Raw genomic sequence first — 19,601 nt, 5'->3', positions numbered from 1 at the left:
AAAGTAAAATCCACCACAATGGATAAGGAAGGATGCTATATAACGATTAAAGGGACAATACACCAGGATGACATAACCATAATGAATATTTATGCCCCCCAACAACAGGGCTCCAAAATGTATAAAATAAACTCTTAACAGCATTGAAAAGATAGACAGACAGCTCCACAATAATAGTAGGAGACCAACACACCACTTTCGATGGAAAGAACATCCAGAAAGAAGCTCAATAAAGACATGGAAGATCTAAATGCCACAATCAATCAACTTGATCTCATAGACATGTACAAAACACTTCACCCAACTGCAGCTAAGTATACTTTCTTTTCCAATGCAATGGAACATTCTCCAGAACAGACCACAGATTAGGCCAAAAAGCAAGCCTTAACAGAATCCAAAGCATTGAAATATTACAAAGCATCTTTCTGACCATAAAGCCAAAAAAGTGGAAATCAACAACAGAAAAAGCAAGAGAAAAAAATCAAACATAGGGAAACTGAACAACACCTTCCTCAAAAATGACTGGGTTAGAGAAGAAATTAAGGACACAACAAAGAAATTCACAGAATCAAATGAAAATGAAAACAAATCCTACCAGAACCTTTGGGACGCAGCAAAAGCAGTGCTCAGAGATCATTTTATAGCAATAAATGCACATATCCAAAAAGAAGAAAGGGCCAAAATCAAAGCATGAAACTTACAACTCGAACAAATAGAAAGAGAGCAGCAAAGGAACCCACGGGCACCAGAAGAAAGCAAATAATAAAAATTAGAGCAGAATTAAATGAAATAGAGAACAGAAAAACAACCGAAAGAGTTAACAAAACCAAAAGCTGTTTCTTCGAATAAATCAACAAAATCGAGAAATCATTGGCCAAACTGACAAAAGAAAAACAGGAGAGGAAGTGAATAACCCAAATAAGAAATGAGATGGGCGATATCACAACAGACCCAAATGAAATTAAAAGAATCACAACAGAATACTATGAAAAACTGTACTCCAACAAATTTGAAAATCTAGAGGAAATGCAAAAATGTCTAGAAACTCACTATCTACCTAAACTAACACAAACAGAGGTAGAACAACTAAAAAACCTATAACAAAAGACGAGATTGAAAAGATAATTAAAAAACTCCCAACAACAAAAAAGCCCTGGTCCTGATGGCTTCACTAGAGAATTCTACCAAAATGTCAGAGAAGAGTTAACGCCACTACTACTAAAGGTATTTCGGAGCATAAAAAGGACAGAATACTCCCAAACTCATTCTATGAAGCCAGCATAACCCTGATACCAAAACCAGGTAAAAAACACCAGAAAAAAATTACAGACCAATACTCCTCAAGAACATAGATGCAAAAATCCTCAACAAAATTCTAGCCAGTAGAATTCAACAATGTAAAAAAAAAATAATAATAATTCACATGTCCAAGCATGATTCATACCAGGTATGCAGGGATGGTTCAACATTAGAAAAGCAGTCAATGTAATCCATCACATAAATAAAAAGACAAGAACCACATGATCTTATCAATTGATGCAGAAAAGGCATCTGACAGAGTCCAATGCCCATTCACGGTAGAAACTCTCAGCAAAATAGGAATAGAAAGGAAATTCCTCAACATAATAAAGGGCATTTATACAAAGCATTTATACAGCAGTCTAGGGTCAAGGTCTAGAAGGCAGGAGGGGGGCAGGAAAGCCGGTAATAGGGAAACCAGGGTTGAAAAGGGAGAGTGCTGACATGTCGTGGAATTGTTAACCAATGTCATAAAACAACATGTATATAACTGATTAAGGTGAAGCTAGTTTGTTCTGTAACCCTTCCTCTAAGGTGTAATTTTAAAAAACAACTACAACCCTGTAGAGCACAGTTCTATTCTGACACACATTGGGTTGCCTTGAGTTGGAATCAACTGGATGGCAACTAACAACATCTCCCCCACACGACAAGAAAAGGGCAGGGGCCCTCTCTGCTCTGTGGTCTGTTCCCCATGCTGCCCCAGCACCAAGCCCAGGACCTGGCACTAATGCAAGAAGTGCAATTATACCATCAGTGTCCAACACAATTCTGACATACCGTGATTCTCTAAATGTGTTCCGACCATCTCAGTTCTCTAAAATGACCTTGCTTACTGATTTTTAATCATTTTTCTCGAAGATCAGGTTGACCTCTTTGGGGGTTTATTCTTAGATCACTGAGCTATTTTGACATGCCAGCAATATACAACATGCATCTGCATGTGGCTGGTAGACTACTTTGTTTTTATGATGTTGAGCTTTCCACCAAGATACATAGCCTGATGTTTGCCCTGAGTGACAGTAACTTGTACAGCAAATCTGTTTTGGTCTCAGGCAAAGCAAATCTCATTAGGTTCCTAAAGGGACATGTTAATATTTCAAGAAGGCAAGACCTGGTTCCAAATTTCAGAATTTTGCGATAGTTGTTCAATCACCAACCACAGCCACTTTAAAAGCCTCTCTGTGATCACCTTTCCAGCAAAAGAGAAGAGTGGTACACATAATAAGGGATATTACCTGTAAGATTTTTCCCTCCTTAAAAACCATCAGTATGAGGCAAAAAGGTCAACAATTACTCAAAAGCAAATATGAGAAGATAAGGGGGCAGGAAAACTAGAGTACTGGGAATGGAACAAACAGGGCACAATAAAAGAGAATGCTGACACATTTTGATAAATGTGACTAATGTCACTGAACAATTTGTGTGGAAATTGTCAAATGGGAACCTAACTTGCTATGTAAACTTTCACCAAAAACTCAAAAAAAAATTATTAAAAAAAAAAAAATTCTTGAAGAACACCAAACACACGAGGTAAATATGAGCCCAGGAGACAGAAAAGGCCTCATAAACCAGAGACTACATCAGCCTGAGACCAGAAGAACTGGATGGTGCCCTGCTACCACCAATGATTGCCCTGACAAGGAACACAACAGAGAATCCCTGATGGAGCAGAAGAACTGTGGGATGCAGACCTCAAATTTTCATAAAAAACCAGACTTAATGGTCTGAGACTGGGGGGGACCATGGGGGTCATAGTCCTCGGACCATCTGTTAGCCCAAGACTGGAAACATTCCCAAAGCCAACTCTTCAAACGGGGATTGGACTGGACTATAAGACAGAAAATGATACTGGTGAGGAGTGAGCTTCTTGGCTCAAGTAGACACGTGAGACTATGTGGGCAGCTCCTGTCTAGAGGCAAGATGAGAAGGCAGAGGGAGACAGGAGCTGGTTGAATGGTCACAGGGAATACAGGGTGGAGAGGAGGAGTGTGCTGTCTCATCAGGGGGAGAGCAGCTAGGAGTACGTAGTAAGGTGTCTATAAGGTTTTTGTCTGAGAGACTGACTTGATTTGCAAACTTTCACTTAAAGCACACACAAAAAAAAGTAAAGAATAGGTCATTGTACCATTACAGGAGAGGTAAGCTTTGGAGCAAACAGGTTTAAAGTCTTTATCTTTCAGCATGAATACCAAACCAAACCCAATGCCGTAGAGTCGATTCCGACTCATAGCAACCCTATAGAACAGAGTAGAACTGCCCCATAGAGTTTCCAAGGAGCGCCTGGCAGATTCGAACTGCAGACCCTTTGGTTAGCAGCCATACCTCTAAACCACTACACCACCAGGGTTTCCTTACCATGAATTAAAAAAAAAAAAAAATAGATAAGTGAAAAACAGGGCAGCTTCAAAAGGTAGGTATCAGCCAGAGCCGTGTTGGTTTTAACTCATTTCAACCCATGTGTGTAGAATAGAGCTGCTCCATAGAGTTTTCAAGGCTGTGACCTTTCAGGAGCAGATCAGCAGGCCTGCCTTCTGTGGTGCCTCTGTGTGGGTTAGAACTGCCAACCTTTGGGCTAGTTGTCGAGCGCTTAACCATTTCACCACCCAGGAATTCCTCACCAGAGCCATACTTGTGTTAAAATATCAGAAACCTTTCCTACTGGTTGTTAAATGACTTGCACCCGCCTGTCCCTCCTCCCCACCCCACCTTCCCACATCCAGCATTCTGGCCTGGGTCTGTTCTGACTGGTTGGTGTCCTGGTGTGACAAGTTGTTAAATGTTTGACTGACCATTACCACTGTATAGGAATTCAACTAGGTGTAAAGAGTTGTTGTTGTTAGGTGCCGTCGAGTGGGTTCCGATTCATAGCAACCCTATGCACAACAGAACGAAACACCGCCCAGTCCTGCGCCATCCTTACAATTGCTGTTATGCTTGAGCTCATTGTTGCAGCCACTGTGTCAATCCACCTCGTTGAGGGTCTTCCTCTTTTCTGCTGACCCTGTACTCTGCCAAGCATGATGTCCTTTTCCAGGGGCTGATCCCTCCTGACAACATGTCCAAAGTATGTAAGATGCAGTCTCACCATCCTTGCCTCTAAGGAGCATTCTGGCCGCACTTCTTCCAAGACAGATTTGTTCATTCTTTTGGCAGTCCATGGTATATTCAATATTCTTCGCCAACACCACAATTGAAAGGCATCAACTCTTCTTCGGTCTTCTTTATTCATTGTCCAGCTTCCACATGCATATGATGTGATTGAAAATACCATGGCCTGGGTCAGGCGCACCTTACTCTTCAGAGTGACATCTTTGCTCTTCAACCCTTTAAAGAGGTCCTTTGCAGCAGGTTTACCCAATGCAATGCGTCTTTTGATTTCTTGACTGCTGCTTCCATGGCTGTTGATTGTGGATCCAAGTAAAATGAAATCCTTGACAACTTCAATCTTTTCTCCATTTATCGTGATGTTGCTCATTGGTCCAGTTGTGAGGATTTTTGTTTTCTTTATGTTGAGGTGTAATCCATACTGAAGGCTGTGGTCTTTGATCTTCATTAGTAAGAGCTTCAAGTCCTCTTCACTTTCAGCAAGCAATGTTGTGTCATCTGCATAAAGCAGGTTGTTAATGAGTCTTCCTCCAATCCTGATGCCCCGTTCTTCTTCATATAGTCCAGCTTCTTGGATTATTTGTTCAGCATACAGATTAAATAGGTATGGTGAAAGAATACAACCCTGACGCACAACTTTCCTGACTTTAAACCAATCAGTATCCCCTTGTTCTGTCCAAACAACTGCCTCTTGATCTAGGTAAAGGTTCCTCATGAGCACAATCAAGTGTTCTGGAATTCCCATTCTTCACAGTGTTATCCATAGTTTGTTATGACCCACACAGTCAAATGCCTTTGCATAATCAAAAAAACACAGGTGAACATCCTTCTGGTATTCTCTCCTTTCAGCCAGGATCCATCTGACATCAGCAATGATATTCCTGGTTCCACGTCCACTTCTGAAACCAGCCTGAATTTCTAGCAGTTCCCCGTCAATATACTACTGCAGCCATTTTTTAATGATCTTCAGCAAAATTTTGCTTGTGTGTGATATTAATGATATTGTTCTATAATTTCCACATTTGGTTGGATCACCTTTCTTCAGAATAGGCATAAATATGGATCTTTTCCAGTCAGTTGGGCAGGAAGCTGTCTTCCATATTTCTTGGCATAGACAAGTGAGCAACTCCAGCACTACATCCGTTTGTTCAAACATCTCAATTGATATTCCATCAATTCCTGGGGCCTTGTTTTTCGCCAATGCCTTCAGAGCAGCTTGGACTTCTTCCTTCAGTACCATCGGTTCCTGATCATGCGCCACCTCTTGAAATGATTGAATATTGACTAATTCTTTTTGGTATAATGACTCTGTGTATTCCTTCCATCTTCTTTTGATGCTTCCTGTGTCATTTAATATTTTCCCCACGGAATCCTTCACTATTGCAACTCGAAGCTTGAATTTTTTCTTCAGTTCTTTCAGCTTGAGAAATGCCGAGCGTATTCTTCCCTTTTGGTTTTCCATCTCTGGCTCTTTGCACATGTCATTGTAATACTTTATTTTGTCTTCTCGAGAGGCCCTTTGAAATCTTCTGTTCAGTTGTTTTACTTCATCAATTCTTCCTTTGCTTTAGCTGCTCGATGCTCAAGAGCAAGTTTCAGAGTCTCCTCTGACATCCATCTTGGTCTTTTCTTTCTTTCCTGTCTTTTCAGTGACCTCTTGCTTTCTTCGTGGATGATGTCCTTGATGTCATTCCACAACTTGTCTGATCTTCGGTCACTAGTGTTTAATGCATCAAATCTATTCTTGAGATGATCTCTAAATTCAGGTGGGATATACTCAAGGTCATATTTTGGCTCTCGTGGACTTGCTCTGATTTTCTTCAGTTTCAGCTTGAACTTGCATAGGAGCAATTGATGGTCTGTTCCACAGTCGGCCCCTGGCCTTGTTCTGACTGATGATATTGAGCTTTTCCATAGTCTCTTTCCACAGATGTAGTCAATTTGATTTCTGTGTGTTCCATCTGGCGAGATCCATGTGCATATTCGCCATTTATGTTGGTGAAAGAAAGTATTTGCAATGAAGTTGTTGGTCTTGCAAAATTCTATCATTCGATCTCCGGCATTGTTTCTATCACCAAGGCTGTATTTTCCAACTACTGATCCTTCTTTGTTTCCAACTTTAGCATTCCAATTGCCAATAATTATCAATGCATCTTGATTGCATGTTCGATCAATTTCAGACTGCAGCAGCTGATAAAAATCTTCTATTTCTTCATCTTTGGCCCTAGTGGTTGGTGTGTAAATTTGAATAATAGTCGTATTAACTGGTCTTCCTTGTAGGCATATGGATATTATCCTATCACTGACAGCGTTGTACTTCAGGATAGTTCTTGAAACTTTCTTTTTGATGATGAATGCAACACCATTCCTCTTCAAGTTGTCATTCCCAGCATAGTAGACTATATGATTGTCCGATTCAAAAGGGTCAGTACCAGTCCATTTTTTTTTTAATGCCTAGGATATCAATGTTTATGAGTTCCATTTCAGTTTTGATGATTTCCAATTTTCCTAGATTCATACTTCGTACTTTCCATGTTCCGATTATTAATGGATGTTTGCAGCTGTTTCTTCTCATTTTGAATCATGCCACATCAGCAAATGAAGGTCCCGAAAGCTTTACTCCATCCACGTCATTAAGGTCGACTCTACTTTGAGGAGGCAGCTCTTCCCCAGTCATCTTTTGAGTGCCTTCCAACCTGGGGGGCTCATCTTCCAGCACTGTATCAGACCATGTTCCGCTGCTATTCATAAGGTTTTCAGTGGCTAATACTTTTCAGAAGTAGACTGCCAGGTCCTTCTTCGTAGTCTGTGTTAGTCTGGAAGCTCAGCTGAAACCTGTCCTCCTTGGGTGACCTTGCTGGTATCTGAATATCGGTGTCATAGCTTCCAGCATCACAGCAACACACAAGCCCCCACAGTATGACAAACTGACAGACACGTGGGCGGGGGGGGGAGTAAAGAGTACAAAATGCAAATGCCTACACCATTGGAGTGGTGGGGGTCCTGGGAAACTGGAGTGCACGGTCCCCTTCCCACAGCCAGACTGTCTCCCAGTTTGCCAGACCTTCCCATTGTTAAGATAAACTGGAAATTCTGATATTAGATAAAATCTCCCGATTTAGAAATGTTAGCTCGAACTTTAAAAGAATTTAAAAAGCCCTGTTTGGGCCAAACAAAACAGAAGTGAAGATTGTATCTGGGCACCAGTTTAATCTCTCATTGTTTGAGATGGAGCTCTTAAAAACAAAACTTAGTCATAGGCCATAGAGAACCAACAGATCCAGAAGAGAAAAGCAACATGTTTTTGCTGTAACTGTATAAAAGTATAAATGAATTGCAATAAATTGTACAATTCTCTGGCTTCCTATTCAAATTCAACGTTATGGACTTTTTCCTTAACTTCTTTGAATTTAGACTTAATTTCAACACCAAAATCTTGGCTCCAACAACATTAGCATAATTGTTTTCTTTGTCTCACTTGACATAAAATAGTTTTAAAATAATACTACCCATTTTTTCTTCACTTTAAAAAAAGTTTTATTGTGGTGAAGTATATATACCAAATATTTGCCATTTCAAACATTTTTACATGTACAATTCAGTGATACTAATGACATTCACCAAGCCTTGCAACAATCACCACTGTTTCAAATTTTTTCATCACCCTTCACAAAAAGTCTGTACCCCTTGAGCAATAACTTCCCCTTTACTCCTGCCACCTACCCTTGGTAACCACTAATAAACCTTGGTCTCTATGCATTCGCCTATTCTGGATATTTCATGTAAGTGGAATCATACAATATTGGTCTTTTTGTGATTGAATTATTTCCCTCAGCATAATGTTTTCAAGGTTCATCCATGTCACAGTATTTCTCTTTAGGGCAGAATAATATTCCACTGTATGCATATACCATAGCTTGTTTATTCATTAATCAATTGCTGGACATTTGTGTTGTTTCTACTTTTTGGCTATTGCGAATAATGCTGCAATGAATACTGGTGTACAAGTATAGGTTTGCATCCCTGCTTTCAAGTCTCATAGGTAAATACCTAGGAGTACGGCCACATTGTAATTCTATGTTTAACTTTCTGAGGAACCACCAAACTGTTTTCTACAGCAGCTGCACCTTTTTAAAATCTGACCAACAATAGATGAGAGATCCAATTTCTCCACACCCTCACCAACACTTGTTGTTTTCCATTTTTCTGATAATAGCCATCCTAACGGGTGTGAAGTGTTATCTTATTGCAGTTTTGATTTGCATTTCCATGATGACTAATGACATTGAGCATTTTTTCACGTTTGTTGATCATTTGTATCTCTTCTTTGGTAAAATGTCTGTTCAAGTCTTTTGCCATTTTCTGATTGGGTTGTTTGTCTTTTTGTGGTTGAGTTTTAGGGGTTTTTTTTTTTTAATAAATTCTAGATATTAAACCCTTATCTGATATATGGTTACCAAATATTTTCTCCCCATCTGTAAGTTGTCTCTTCACTTTGTTGATAGTCCTTTGATGCACAAAATTTTTTAAAACTTGATGAAGCCCAATTATTTGTTTTGTCTTCTTTTGCTCCTGCTTTAAGTATCATATCCATGAGTCCTTTGTTGAGAAATAGGTCCCAAAGGATTACTCCTGTGTTTTGTTCTAAGTGTTTTATGGTTTTACTTCTTGCATTTAGGTCTTTGATCCCTTTTGAGCTAGTTTTTGTATATGGCATGAGGTATGGGCCTCACTTCATTATATCCAGTTATTCCAGCCCCATTTATTGAAGACACTATTCTTTCCCTATTGGGTGGACTTAGCACCGTTGTTGAAAATCAATTGGCCGTAGATGTATGGGTTTATTTCTAGACTCTCAATTCTATTCCATTGGTCTGTGTTACTGTTATCATATCAGTACCAGAGAGTTTTGATTACTATAGCTTTATTATATGTTTTGAAATCAGAAAGTGTGAGTTCTACTACTTTGTTCTTTTTCAAGATTGTTTTGGCTATTCGGGGCACCTTGCAATTCCATATAAATTTGGGGGTTGGTTTTTCCATTTCTTCAAAGAAGGCTGTTGGAATTTTTATGTGGATTATATTGAATCTATAGATCACTTAAGGTAGTGTTTGGGATTGAACTGTGTTCCCCAAAAACATGTGTTGTAAATCCTAACCCCTTTACCTGTGGTTATAATCCCATTTAGGAATGGGTTTTCTTTGTTATGTTAATGAACAGTATTAGTGTAGGGTTTGTCTTGAATCAATCTCTTCTGAAATATAAGAAGAGCAGATTAAGCAAGGGAGCATAGATGGGGGAAGATAAATGCTACACAACATAAAGATCACCAAGAAACTAAGGAACAAGGACCTTCCACCAGAGATGACAGAGAGCGAAAACCTTTCCTGAGAGCCGGTGCCCTGCATTTGGACTTCTAGCCTCCTAAACCGTGAAAAAATAACCTTCTGTTTGTTAAAGCCATTCACTTCTGGTATTTTTGTTATAGCAGCACTAGATGACTAAGACAGGTAATATCAACATCTTAACAATATGTCTTTCCATGTAAGTCTTTAATTTCTTCTAGCAGTGTTTTACAGTTTTCAGCATCCAAGTTTTTCACCTCCCTGATCAAATTTATTCCCAGGTATTTTATTCTTTTAGATGCTACTGTAAATGAAATTGTTTTCTTAATTTTCTTTTCAGATTGCTCATTGTTGGTGTATAGAAAACTAATTGATTTGTGTGTGTTGATTTTGTACCCTGAAATTTTGCTGAATTCATTTATCAGCTCTAGTAGCCTTCCTGTGGATTCTTTGGGATTTCTATATGTAGGATCATGTCATATGTGAACAGGCATGGTTTTTCCATTTTCCTTCCCAATTTGGATGCCTTTTGTATCTTTTTCTTGCCTAAGTTCTCTGGCTAGAACGTCCAGCACAGTATTGAAAGCAGTGGTGAGTGCAGGCTTTGTTCTATGGATCCCTGATGGTGCAGTGGTTAAGTGCTTGGCTGCTAACCGAAAGGTCAGCAGTTTGAACCTACCAGTTGTTCTTTGGGAGAAAGATGTGGCAGTCTGCTTGCATAAAGATTACAGTCTTGGAAACCCTACAGGATAATTCTACCCTGTCCTATAGGGCAATAAATTGGAATTGACTCGATGGCAGTGGGTTTGGTTTTTGAGTTTTTGGTGAGAGCGGGCAACCTTGTCTTTTTCCCGATTTTAAGGGGAAAGCTGTTAATCTTTCTCCATTGAATATGAGTTGAGCTGTGGGTTTTTAATACTACCTTTATTAACAGTAATCCTACTAAATGAAATTTAAATTTTCTTTACAGTTTCATTTGTTCTTAGAATATGTTCCATTGGGGGTGTACAGTCTGAACTGTACATTTTACCAAAAGCTTTTTTGCCCATGTGTGACAAATCTGAATCCAGGTTTCCTCCTGCGCTAAGTGCTGGGGGCACCTACATAGACGAGTGAAAAGCTTCTCCCAGAATTGTTTTTTCAATGGTGTTAGAAATAATAGCCTACAAGGAGACAAAATGTGTTTTTGCAGAAGCCTTAGAAGGTAACTTTGCTGTCTATCCCCATGAGGGCACAGGCCTGTGTGCAGTTGAACTGAGTTATCATTGGAGGTTGCTACTGCCCTTGCTAAACTCTGAGGAGACTTTTGTTTTAGGAGAGTTGTAGCTGTCTGCCAAAAAAAAAAAAAAAAATTTACCAACTGGTCCCATATTTCCTTTCTCACTGAGGGCTGGGAGAGGTGGAGGAATGTGGATTTTCTGAAGCACTAGACTGAATTCAGGCCTGGAGGCACTGACTTAGGTGGTTGTCTGCATAAACGTGAATCTGGGAGTGGATGGAATGGCCCACTAGGGAGAGTGTAAAATGAGCAGGGAACAGAATCCCGGAGAACACAGAAATTTAGGGAGTCAGAAATTTCAGAGAGGTAGAGGAGACCGGCGAGTTGCTCAGAGGTAAGTGAGGACGAAAAGGTTTTTTAACCTCATTTGGATGAGCGACTGGGGTTTTCCCGGAGAAGGATTCTTTTACTCAGAGGGCAGTGAGCTCCACAAGCCTAGCAGGACCCCAAGTCCTAAACGGCCATGGGCTTCATTCGGGGCTTTTACCGGCCACGTACAGGGATGCACCGAGCAAGGTGCCCTGACCTCGAGGAGCTCACTTGCGCAAGCATTTGGATCTGGAATTGGGAAGAAATTTATAGAATGCGTCCCAGTTGCGCCGGAGTGATGGGCGAAAAACAAGGCGCGCTTGGAACTGGGCTAGGTTTGCCCGCAGAGGCCGAGTTTTCGGTTTAGCTCCTTCGCGCTAGCTCCAGTCCAGCCCGCATCATTTCCTCGGTCAGCGGCCCAGGTAGCAAGGCCCAGGTTGGTCGCAGCGCGCAGGCTTAGGCTCCCGTCCCCGCCCCCTCTGGGCGGGCCCTCCCTTCCCACCAAATCGTGGCTCCTTGCACCGCGAATGCCCCGCCCCCGGCCCCGCGCTGCGCGAGTCGAAGGTCAGAGACATGGAGGGTGGCAACCGCAAGGCGGAGTTCCTGGGGCGCGCCGTGTGCGTGCTGACCGGGGCCTCCCGCGGCTTCGGCCGGGCGCTGGCACCGCTCTTGGCCTCTCTGCTCTCGCCCGGCTCCGTGCTGGTCCTAACCGCCCGCAACGACGAGGCGCTGCGGCAGCTGGAGGCGGAGTTGGGCGCCGGGCGGCCTGGCCTGCGCGTGGTCCGGGCGCCCGCCGACCTGGGCACCGAGGCCGGCCTGCAGCATCTGCTTGGTGCCCTACGCGAGCTGCCCAAGCCTGAGGGACTGCAGCGGCTGCTGCTCATCAACAACGCAGGTAAGACGAGCGGGAACTGAGCTTGGGGCGCGGACTTTCCATTTGGAGTACTGTTTAGTATCCTTTCCTGTTCTCCCTCCTTCCTCCGAACTCTCCCTTCCCCCACCACTTGGGAATAAGGGGTCAGATAAGGAGTCAAATAAGACGCCTAAAGTCCTAAGTGCTCCTGCTTGGGGGGCAAGCGGTGGCCAGGTGTGCAGGAGGAAGACCGGATGCCCTTGGAGCGCTCCCCTCTACCTCCACCTGGTCCCACCCCAGTGAAGCCAGGTTTTTCTAAGGCACCTGTAGAACTATCCCGATCGTCTTGTCGAGCGCCCTCTGGCGGAGGCTTCGGTCAGAGCATGGGGTCTCCAAGCTGAAGAAAATTCCCAGACATCTCCAGAGCTCTTCCCAAGTCCTAGAGTAGGGCAGGCGCCTTCTCAGCCCGCTACTTGGGGAGCGTCTGTCTGCAAAGCTGGGAAAGAAGAAGGTGTTTTCAAAAGTGCAACAGGGACTCCTCCCATAGATCTGGCGGAATTTGGGGAGGGCTGGGGAAGGAGAAAGCCCTGCCAGCATTGAGTGATTCCTAAGGTCTGATTTTTCACAGCCACTCTTGGGGATGTGTCCAAAAGCTTCGTGGACCTGGCTGACCCCGCTGAAGTGAACAACTACTGGGCTCTGAACTTGACCTCCACGCTCTGCCTGACCTCCAGCATCCTGAAAGCCTTCCCCCAGAGTCCTGGCCTCAGCAGGACGGTGGTTAACATCTCATCCATCTGTGCACTGCAGCCCTTCAAGGGCTGGGCACTGTACTGTGCAGGGAAGGCCGCCCGTAACGTGATGTTCCAGGTCCTGGCGGCGGAGGAACCTACTGTGAGGGTGCTGAGCTATGCCCCAGGTAGGTAGGCAGTACTGCTATCCCTGCTCCGCCAGAACCTGCTTGGCAAGGGGTGTAGTCTGTCCTTTGCAGGGAAAGACCCACAGAGGTATTGTCCCTGAATCATGACCCATGACCCCTTAGGGAAAATACAGGTTCCAAGAAATGTATAGCAGGTATGCAAGGAGCGGTAGTTAGAGAATATGGGCAGTCGGCTGGATGGGAGGGTGAGGCAGGGAAGTCTGAAGTATTGGATACAGAATCTGAGAGAAGACTAGGGTTTGAATTTCAGACCTGTACCCCATTTCCTATGTGAAACAGAAAAGATGCTTTGTTCGTACTTCTAATTGTTATATAGGGCTTATCACACTGTATTATCTTCATATGTTTACTTCTCTGCTTCCCTCACTTGACAAGAAAGTCTTGAAGGCAGGGACCATGCCCTATTTATTTGAACGTCCCCAACATCTAGCAAAGCTCCTGTCCTCATGAAAATTAAGGGGTGGGGGGTCTTGTGACACCTGGTCTGAGTCTAACTACCCCATTGTGACACCATAGTAACTCCTGAGGTTCCTGGAATTAGAAGGTGGTGACAGAGCTTTTGTAGAATATCTTAGCCACTTAGATGGAAATCTAAAATGGTCTATTCCTCTTGAGTTACGTATCAGGACCCCAGGGGCAGAGGGGTAGAATGGCCTGCCCAAAGCCCAGGTGTGGCAAAACCAGGATTAAACCTTGCATCCAAGCTCCTGATCAGCGCTGTTTCCACTTTCTCATGCTCTCCAGTATCCAGTCCCCTCCCTCCCTAACACACAGACACTCGTGAGTTACTCTTACAGCCAGCATTCACTCAGCACCCTTTCTGAGCCCAGCCTAGGGCTCACTCAAACAACAGTGGGCAGAATGAATGAGAGGCCCCCAGGGCCTGAAGGAAGGCTGAGACCAGTCTGGTTTTCATCGCACTCTCAGGAAGAATGTTTAAACAGGTGTCCAGTAGTGGAATGGGCTGTTTAGAAAGATAGCAAGTCCCCTCTCACCAGAGGGTCGCAGGTTGTTACAAACATTTGAGGATCAGGAGGGTGGTTCTTCCAACCCTGAGATGTGGTGATATTCTGCCTCTGAGGACCGTTAACTCTAAATTCTGAAGTGCTTCCTATATGAAGAGTAAACCCGCTGCTGTTGAGTCAGTTCCCACTCATAGCGACCTCATAGGGTTTCTAAGGCTGTACATCTCTACAAAAGCAGACTGCCACATCTTTCTCCTGCAGAGCTCTTGGTTTGACAGGGGTGATCAACTAAGTTTTAGACATGGTGGTTTGGAGGGACCATGTTCAGTGGGCATTGGAATTTGAGCCTAGAACGCAATAGTGACAAAATGAAGCCCTTGGCATCGCTGACCACACGTCAGCCAAAGTGAGTACAGCGCAGTTAATTACGTAATATAGCCCTTCTAGCCATAGCTTTTGTAACTCCCACTGAATGGGTGGGACTATGCAGATAAGGTACTTGTGGCCCACCAAGGGGGTTGGATAGCTTGCTAATACTGTAAATAAGGAGCATGGCACCCTTGTGAGAGGTGGGACCATATAAATAATATGTATGGAACCCTAAGGAGAAGACTGGTCAGCTTTCCCATTCCACTAGGCTTAAAATAAGCCATATCAGAGTCAGAGCGGGGAGTCACACTCCCACCAAGAAAGAATGGAGCATGTCCTTTGGAACCAGGATCGCTGCACCAACAACCTCCTAGACCCAGGAGACAGAACCGTAACAGGAGATGGTGAGAGACGGCAAGGAACAGTGGCAGAGAAATGGCGGCAGCTGAGGCAGCAGAAACTGGAGATTGGCAGGAGATGGTGGTGGACTTAATGTCCCATGGAGCCAGAAAGCTGAGTGCCTTCAGGCAGGAGTCTTGCTGGCAGAGTGGGGTACCTCCGGGCATTTAGCAGCAGAAATAGAAGAGCTTTGTAACACTTGCCCAAGCAGGACAGAGGCCGGCCAGGCCAAGAGTTCCAGGGGCTGAGGGGCTGAGGTCCAGAGAGAGGCATCCTTGCAGCATGGCTTAGAAGAGGTGGTCCTGATGGAAGAGCTGTATGCTGAGTGGTTTCTGATCCTGAATTGTAACCTGTTACTTCCCTAATAAGTCCCATAGTCATGAGTACTGTCTGTGAGTTCCCTGTGGCCATTGCAACAAATTATCAAACCCAGCAGATAAGTAGTGCCCTGGGAGAGATGGTTGGTGTCAGAATTGGTAAAAAGGTTGGAGAGAGGAAGTATGTTTGATATCCATCTCATAGGAATCAGCTTGGGCTGTTATCTTGATTCTCTCTCCCCCTTGTGAAGTTATAGGAGATAGCCACCTCCACTGTGCCATTTTTACAGTGAGGTATTGTCTCTGGGCAGATCTGACTCAGACTCCCCCCACCCGCCCCTGTAGCTGGGGCCCATGTCCCTCTGTCCTTGCTTTGGCCCTGTCCCCTCATCTTCTGCTCTTTGTCCCCTAGGTCCCCTGGACACAGACATGCAACAGTTGGCCCGGGAGACCTCCGTGGACCCAGAGTTACGACAGAGTCTGCAGGCGCTGAAGACAAAGGGGCAGCTGGTAGACTGTGGAATGTCGGCCCAGAAACTGCTGAGCTTGCTGCAAAAGGACACATTTAAGTCCGGAGACCATATTGACTTCTATGATAAATAAGCCCATGTCCTTGGCTCCCTGGGCCTTCCTGCCCCACTTGCAGGCATACCCCAGAAGCCCCATAGCTCCCCACGTCCTGCCGCAGTGCCATCACCAGCCCTGCCTTACACAGATAGGCACTCACGCTGTGAGGGCCCCCATGCTTACTGGGCTTACCAGTCCTCAGGAGTCTGCTCTGTACCCTGGGTTATGAGAAGGCTTCTGTAGGAGGCTTGGGAGAGAGAAATTATGGATGTTTGTGTTCTCTATCCCCAGGAATAGATTTTAGGCACAGGAAAGGCAGGAAAAGAAGCTGAAACATGGAAGAGAGGAGGTTGGGTCTCCCACCCATGGCCAATCCAGGGGAAGAGGAGAGGGCAACTTTGGGTCAGAAAGGAGGGCCCATGTAGATTCACAGGTCACCTGGAGGGGAAGGGAACAGCACAAGTGCCTGCCATGCAGATGCCTCTTGCCCAGGTAGCAGACCCTTCTGTTCAACTTTGTGTCCTATCCTGATGCCTCCTCCCTCCAGAACCTACCAACCCTCCCCCAGGCTGGGGGAAAGGGCCCTTGAGAGCCTCTTGTGTACTTTCCAAAGGCAGATACAAATAAAATGTGGAGTATCCTTTGCTGTAAATCATTAATGCCTGCTTTCTCCTCTGATATAAGGCCCAGCCAGTGACTGACTCCCTGGCTAGCTGTGCCCAGGGATGTTCCTAAGACAATAAGCCCAAACCTAGGGCACCACCCCTATTTCCTGGGGAGTTGTTCTGGGGCTGTCTGCCTCTCACCAAGCCCCACCCAGCCTCAAGCCCACATCCAAACAAAGTTGGCTGAGATGGACATGCCCAGACTCCTTTTTTCCTTCAAGCCTTTGCATTGATTGGTTCAGTTTTTACTGCCCTTTCCTCACCCTTGGAGCCTTGGTGGCACAGTGGTTAAGAACTTGGCTGCTAACCAAAAGGTCAGCAGTTGGAATCCACTAGTCACTCCTTGGAAACCCTACGGGGTGGTTCTGCTCCGTCCTGTAGTGTTGCTATGAGCCGGAATCCACTCTGGTGACAGATTTGGTTTGGTTTTTCCTCATCCTTGGGCAATTCAAAGAGTACCCATCCTTCAGGGTCCTACCTGTGGCTTGTGTAGATGGATCCTTTCTCTGATTAACCCGTCTCCCCTGGATTCCCAGTTCTACCCCTTGCCAACTATAGCAATGCTCTAAATGGAATCCCAGCTCCCTGTGGGCCTGTCATGAGTCCTCCTGGTAATGTCCATCTGGCTTATGGTTCCGGTGCTCAGTGGGGTGGGTGTAGGATCACCATGCCTTTGGAGAAAGTGGACATGTTCACAAGATAGAAGACCTGAGAAACCAGGGTTGCAACGGAGCTGATCCTTCTGCGAGTCTGTAGCTGGGGCAGGCTGGGGATCCACAGTGGTGGTGGTCTTAAGCCAGCCAGCTACTCACCCCGGCCCACCTTTTTCTGGGGGGAGGAGGCATGGCCCTGCTTCTGCAGGAGGAAGCTCTGTGATGCTCCTTGTGCACAGCAGAGGGCGCATGGAAGCCGTGCCTCCTGGAGAACTGACGGCAGCACTGTTTGTAGAGGGGCAGGCCTTGCAGGACAACAGAGCTGGCATTGCCCTGTGTGGTCTCTGAGGTATGAGTGAGCAACTCACACTCTTAGCTCTCATCTTGGTCAACAGAACCCACCCCTCACTGGGGTCAAAATCCCAGGCTCCGATCCCTGCTCTGCCGCTTAACAGCTAGTGACCCAGGGCAAGTTGCTTCTCTTTTTTTGTGCCTCAGTTTCCTTATCTGAAAAGCGTGGATTATAATGGCGCCTACTTCAAAAGATCTTCGTGCATATTAAATGATCTGTTTGTAAACGGTTAGCGCAGTGCCTCGCATTGCAGTAAGTACCCCATAAATGTAATAATGTTCATTGACTTTTAATATCCAGGTCATCTTGGAGCCCCAATTGTAGCCTCCTCTCCACAAGGCCCAGATGCCTTCCGCTGACGTGCGTAAGAACTCTCCCTGCACTGCCATCCTGCCAGGCCTTGCCGGCCTGGGGTTCAGTCTGGTCAGCTTGTCCTGCACTCATTGGACTGGGGAAAGTGCATGAGCCTTGGAGCCAAGCATTCAGTCCCTTCCCCTCTCTCTGACAGATGCTTTGGGACCTCAGGCAGGGCCTCTTCCCCCTCTGTGCTTCAATATCCTTAGAACAGACGAGCGCTAAGTTTCCTTCCTGCAAACCTTTCTCTTGAGGTGTTTTAAACGTGAGTATTGCTGCATCCGATGGCATCGGGTTCGGCCTCTGCAGGTGGGTGCAGGCCAGCCTGGACTGCTCCTGTCTATCATGGTGGGTGTTGGCTGGATTCTTTCACCTGCCCATGCTTCTGTGGGAGAGCAGCCAGGTCAACCGCTGTTATTCCATCAGGGTGGGCTCTCACTCGCCCTCCTGGTTAGCCCAGGGCTTACTGAGGAGTACCATAAGTGTCCACAAGATGGTGAGGCCCTCACACACCTGACACTTGAGTGGGGTGGGTGGTTAAGAGCCTTGGAAATGTTTCTTAGGCCTGTCTCTCTCCCTGTAGTCCAGGATTCTGGACTGGGGGAGTAGGGGTGGGGAGGGATCTGGGGGGGTCAGAAAGGGGCTGGAATCACTCTCCCTAGCAGGTCAGTACCAAATCCTGTGTTAGTTATCTAGTGCTGCTATAACAGAAATACCTCAAGTGGATGACTTTAACAAACATAAGTTTATTCTTTCAAGGTGCCGGCTCTAGGAGAAGGCTTTCTCTCTCTGTCAGTTCTGGGGAAAGGCCCTTGTCATCAATCTTCACCTGGTCTAGGAGCTTCTCAAGGCAGGGATCGAGGATCCAAAGGACACACTCTGATCCTGGCACTACTTTCTTGGTGGTAGAGGTCCCCATGTCTCTCTGCTTCCTTCCCTGTTTTGTATCTCAAAAGAGATTGGCTTAAACACAACCTAATCTTGTAGATTGAGTCCTGCCTCATTAAAATCATAAGAGGCAGGATTTACAACACGCAGGAAAATCTCATCAGATGACAAAATGGTGGACAATCACACAATATGGAGAATCATGGCCTAGTTAAATTGACGCACATTTTTGGGCGACACAATACAATCCATAACAGCCTACTTTGTAACCCTCAGGGACTTCCCAGGCCTCACCCAGCCTGGAGGACCCCTCCCAGGCCTAGACTCAACCTGCCCACCCCTACCACCTCTGGGACAGGGAGGATCGCATGTCAGCCTCCAGGCTAGCCATCTGTGTCCTCCAAGTATGTGGCCTGGCCTTGACCACCACACACATGAGCACATATGAGCACACACGCAAATACATGCCTGCACATACCAATACCGCAGCTGCCAAGGTGAGCAGGGCAACAGACCCGCCAAAAGACAAGCAAGGTCTCTCTTTGTCTTTAGTGTGAAAGAACCAGACAGTTTTTTTGGTTTTGTGTTTAATAGCCCTGAGCTGGGGGCCAGCAGCTGACCTGTGAGGAGCAGGAGGGTGAGGGGAATGTTCCAGGCCCACCACAGGGAGCTCTAGCACCTTTGTGTCTGCTGAACTTGCTTGTGCTGCTGCTGCTCACACCTGTGAGTCTGGCTGGCTGGGACTAGGCTGTCAGGGCCCCCGGTTCCTGTCCTTCGTACCATGAATACACACACATGTGCTCCAGACCCAGGCTGGTGCTGAAGTCCGTTGTCAGCCTGGAGATGCCCACCTGCCCCTACTACCCCACTTAGAATCCTCCCCAGGATATGCTCTAACCTGGCACCTCCTGCTGTCTCACCTGGGGAGCTGGGCTCTG

General features: G+C 45.5%; 1 protein-coding gene across 1 annotated transcript; it reads left to right on the top strand.

The window, feature by feature from the left end:
- The first annotated feature begins 11,889 nt into the window (after nucleotides 1–11,889).
- On the top strand, nucleotides 11,890–16,395 carry SPR (sepiapterin reductase). The gene is made up of 3 exons (XM_049857522.1): nucleotides 11,890–12,236; nucleotides 12,823–13,113; nucleotides 15,597–16,395. Exons 1-3 carry the CDS (start codon nucleotides 11,915–11,917, stop codon nucleotides 15,785–15,787), a joined length of 804 nt encoding a protein of 267 aa, XP_049713479.1. The 5' UTR covers nucleotides 11,890–11,914; the 3' UTR covers nucleotides 15,788–16,395.
- The last annotated feature ends 3,206 nt before the right edge of the window (nucleotides 16,396–19,601 follow it).

This window comes from Elephas maximus, chromosome 17 (genome assembly GCF_024166365.1).
Source record: "Elephas maximus indicus isolate mEleMax1 chromosome 17, mEleMax1 primary haplotype, whole genome shotgun sequence".
In the NCBI taxonomy this organism is placed as follows: domain Eukaryota; kingdom Metazoa; phylum Chordata; class Mammalia; order Proboscidea; family Elephantidae; genus Elephas; species Elephas maximus.
This window is presented reverse-complemented; position numbering and strand designations above follow the sequence as displayed.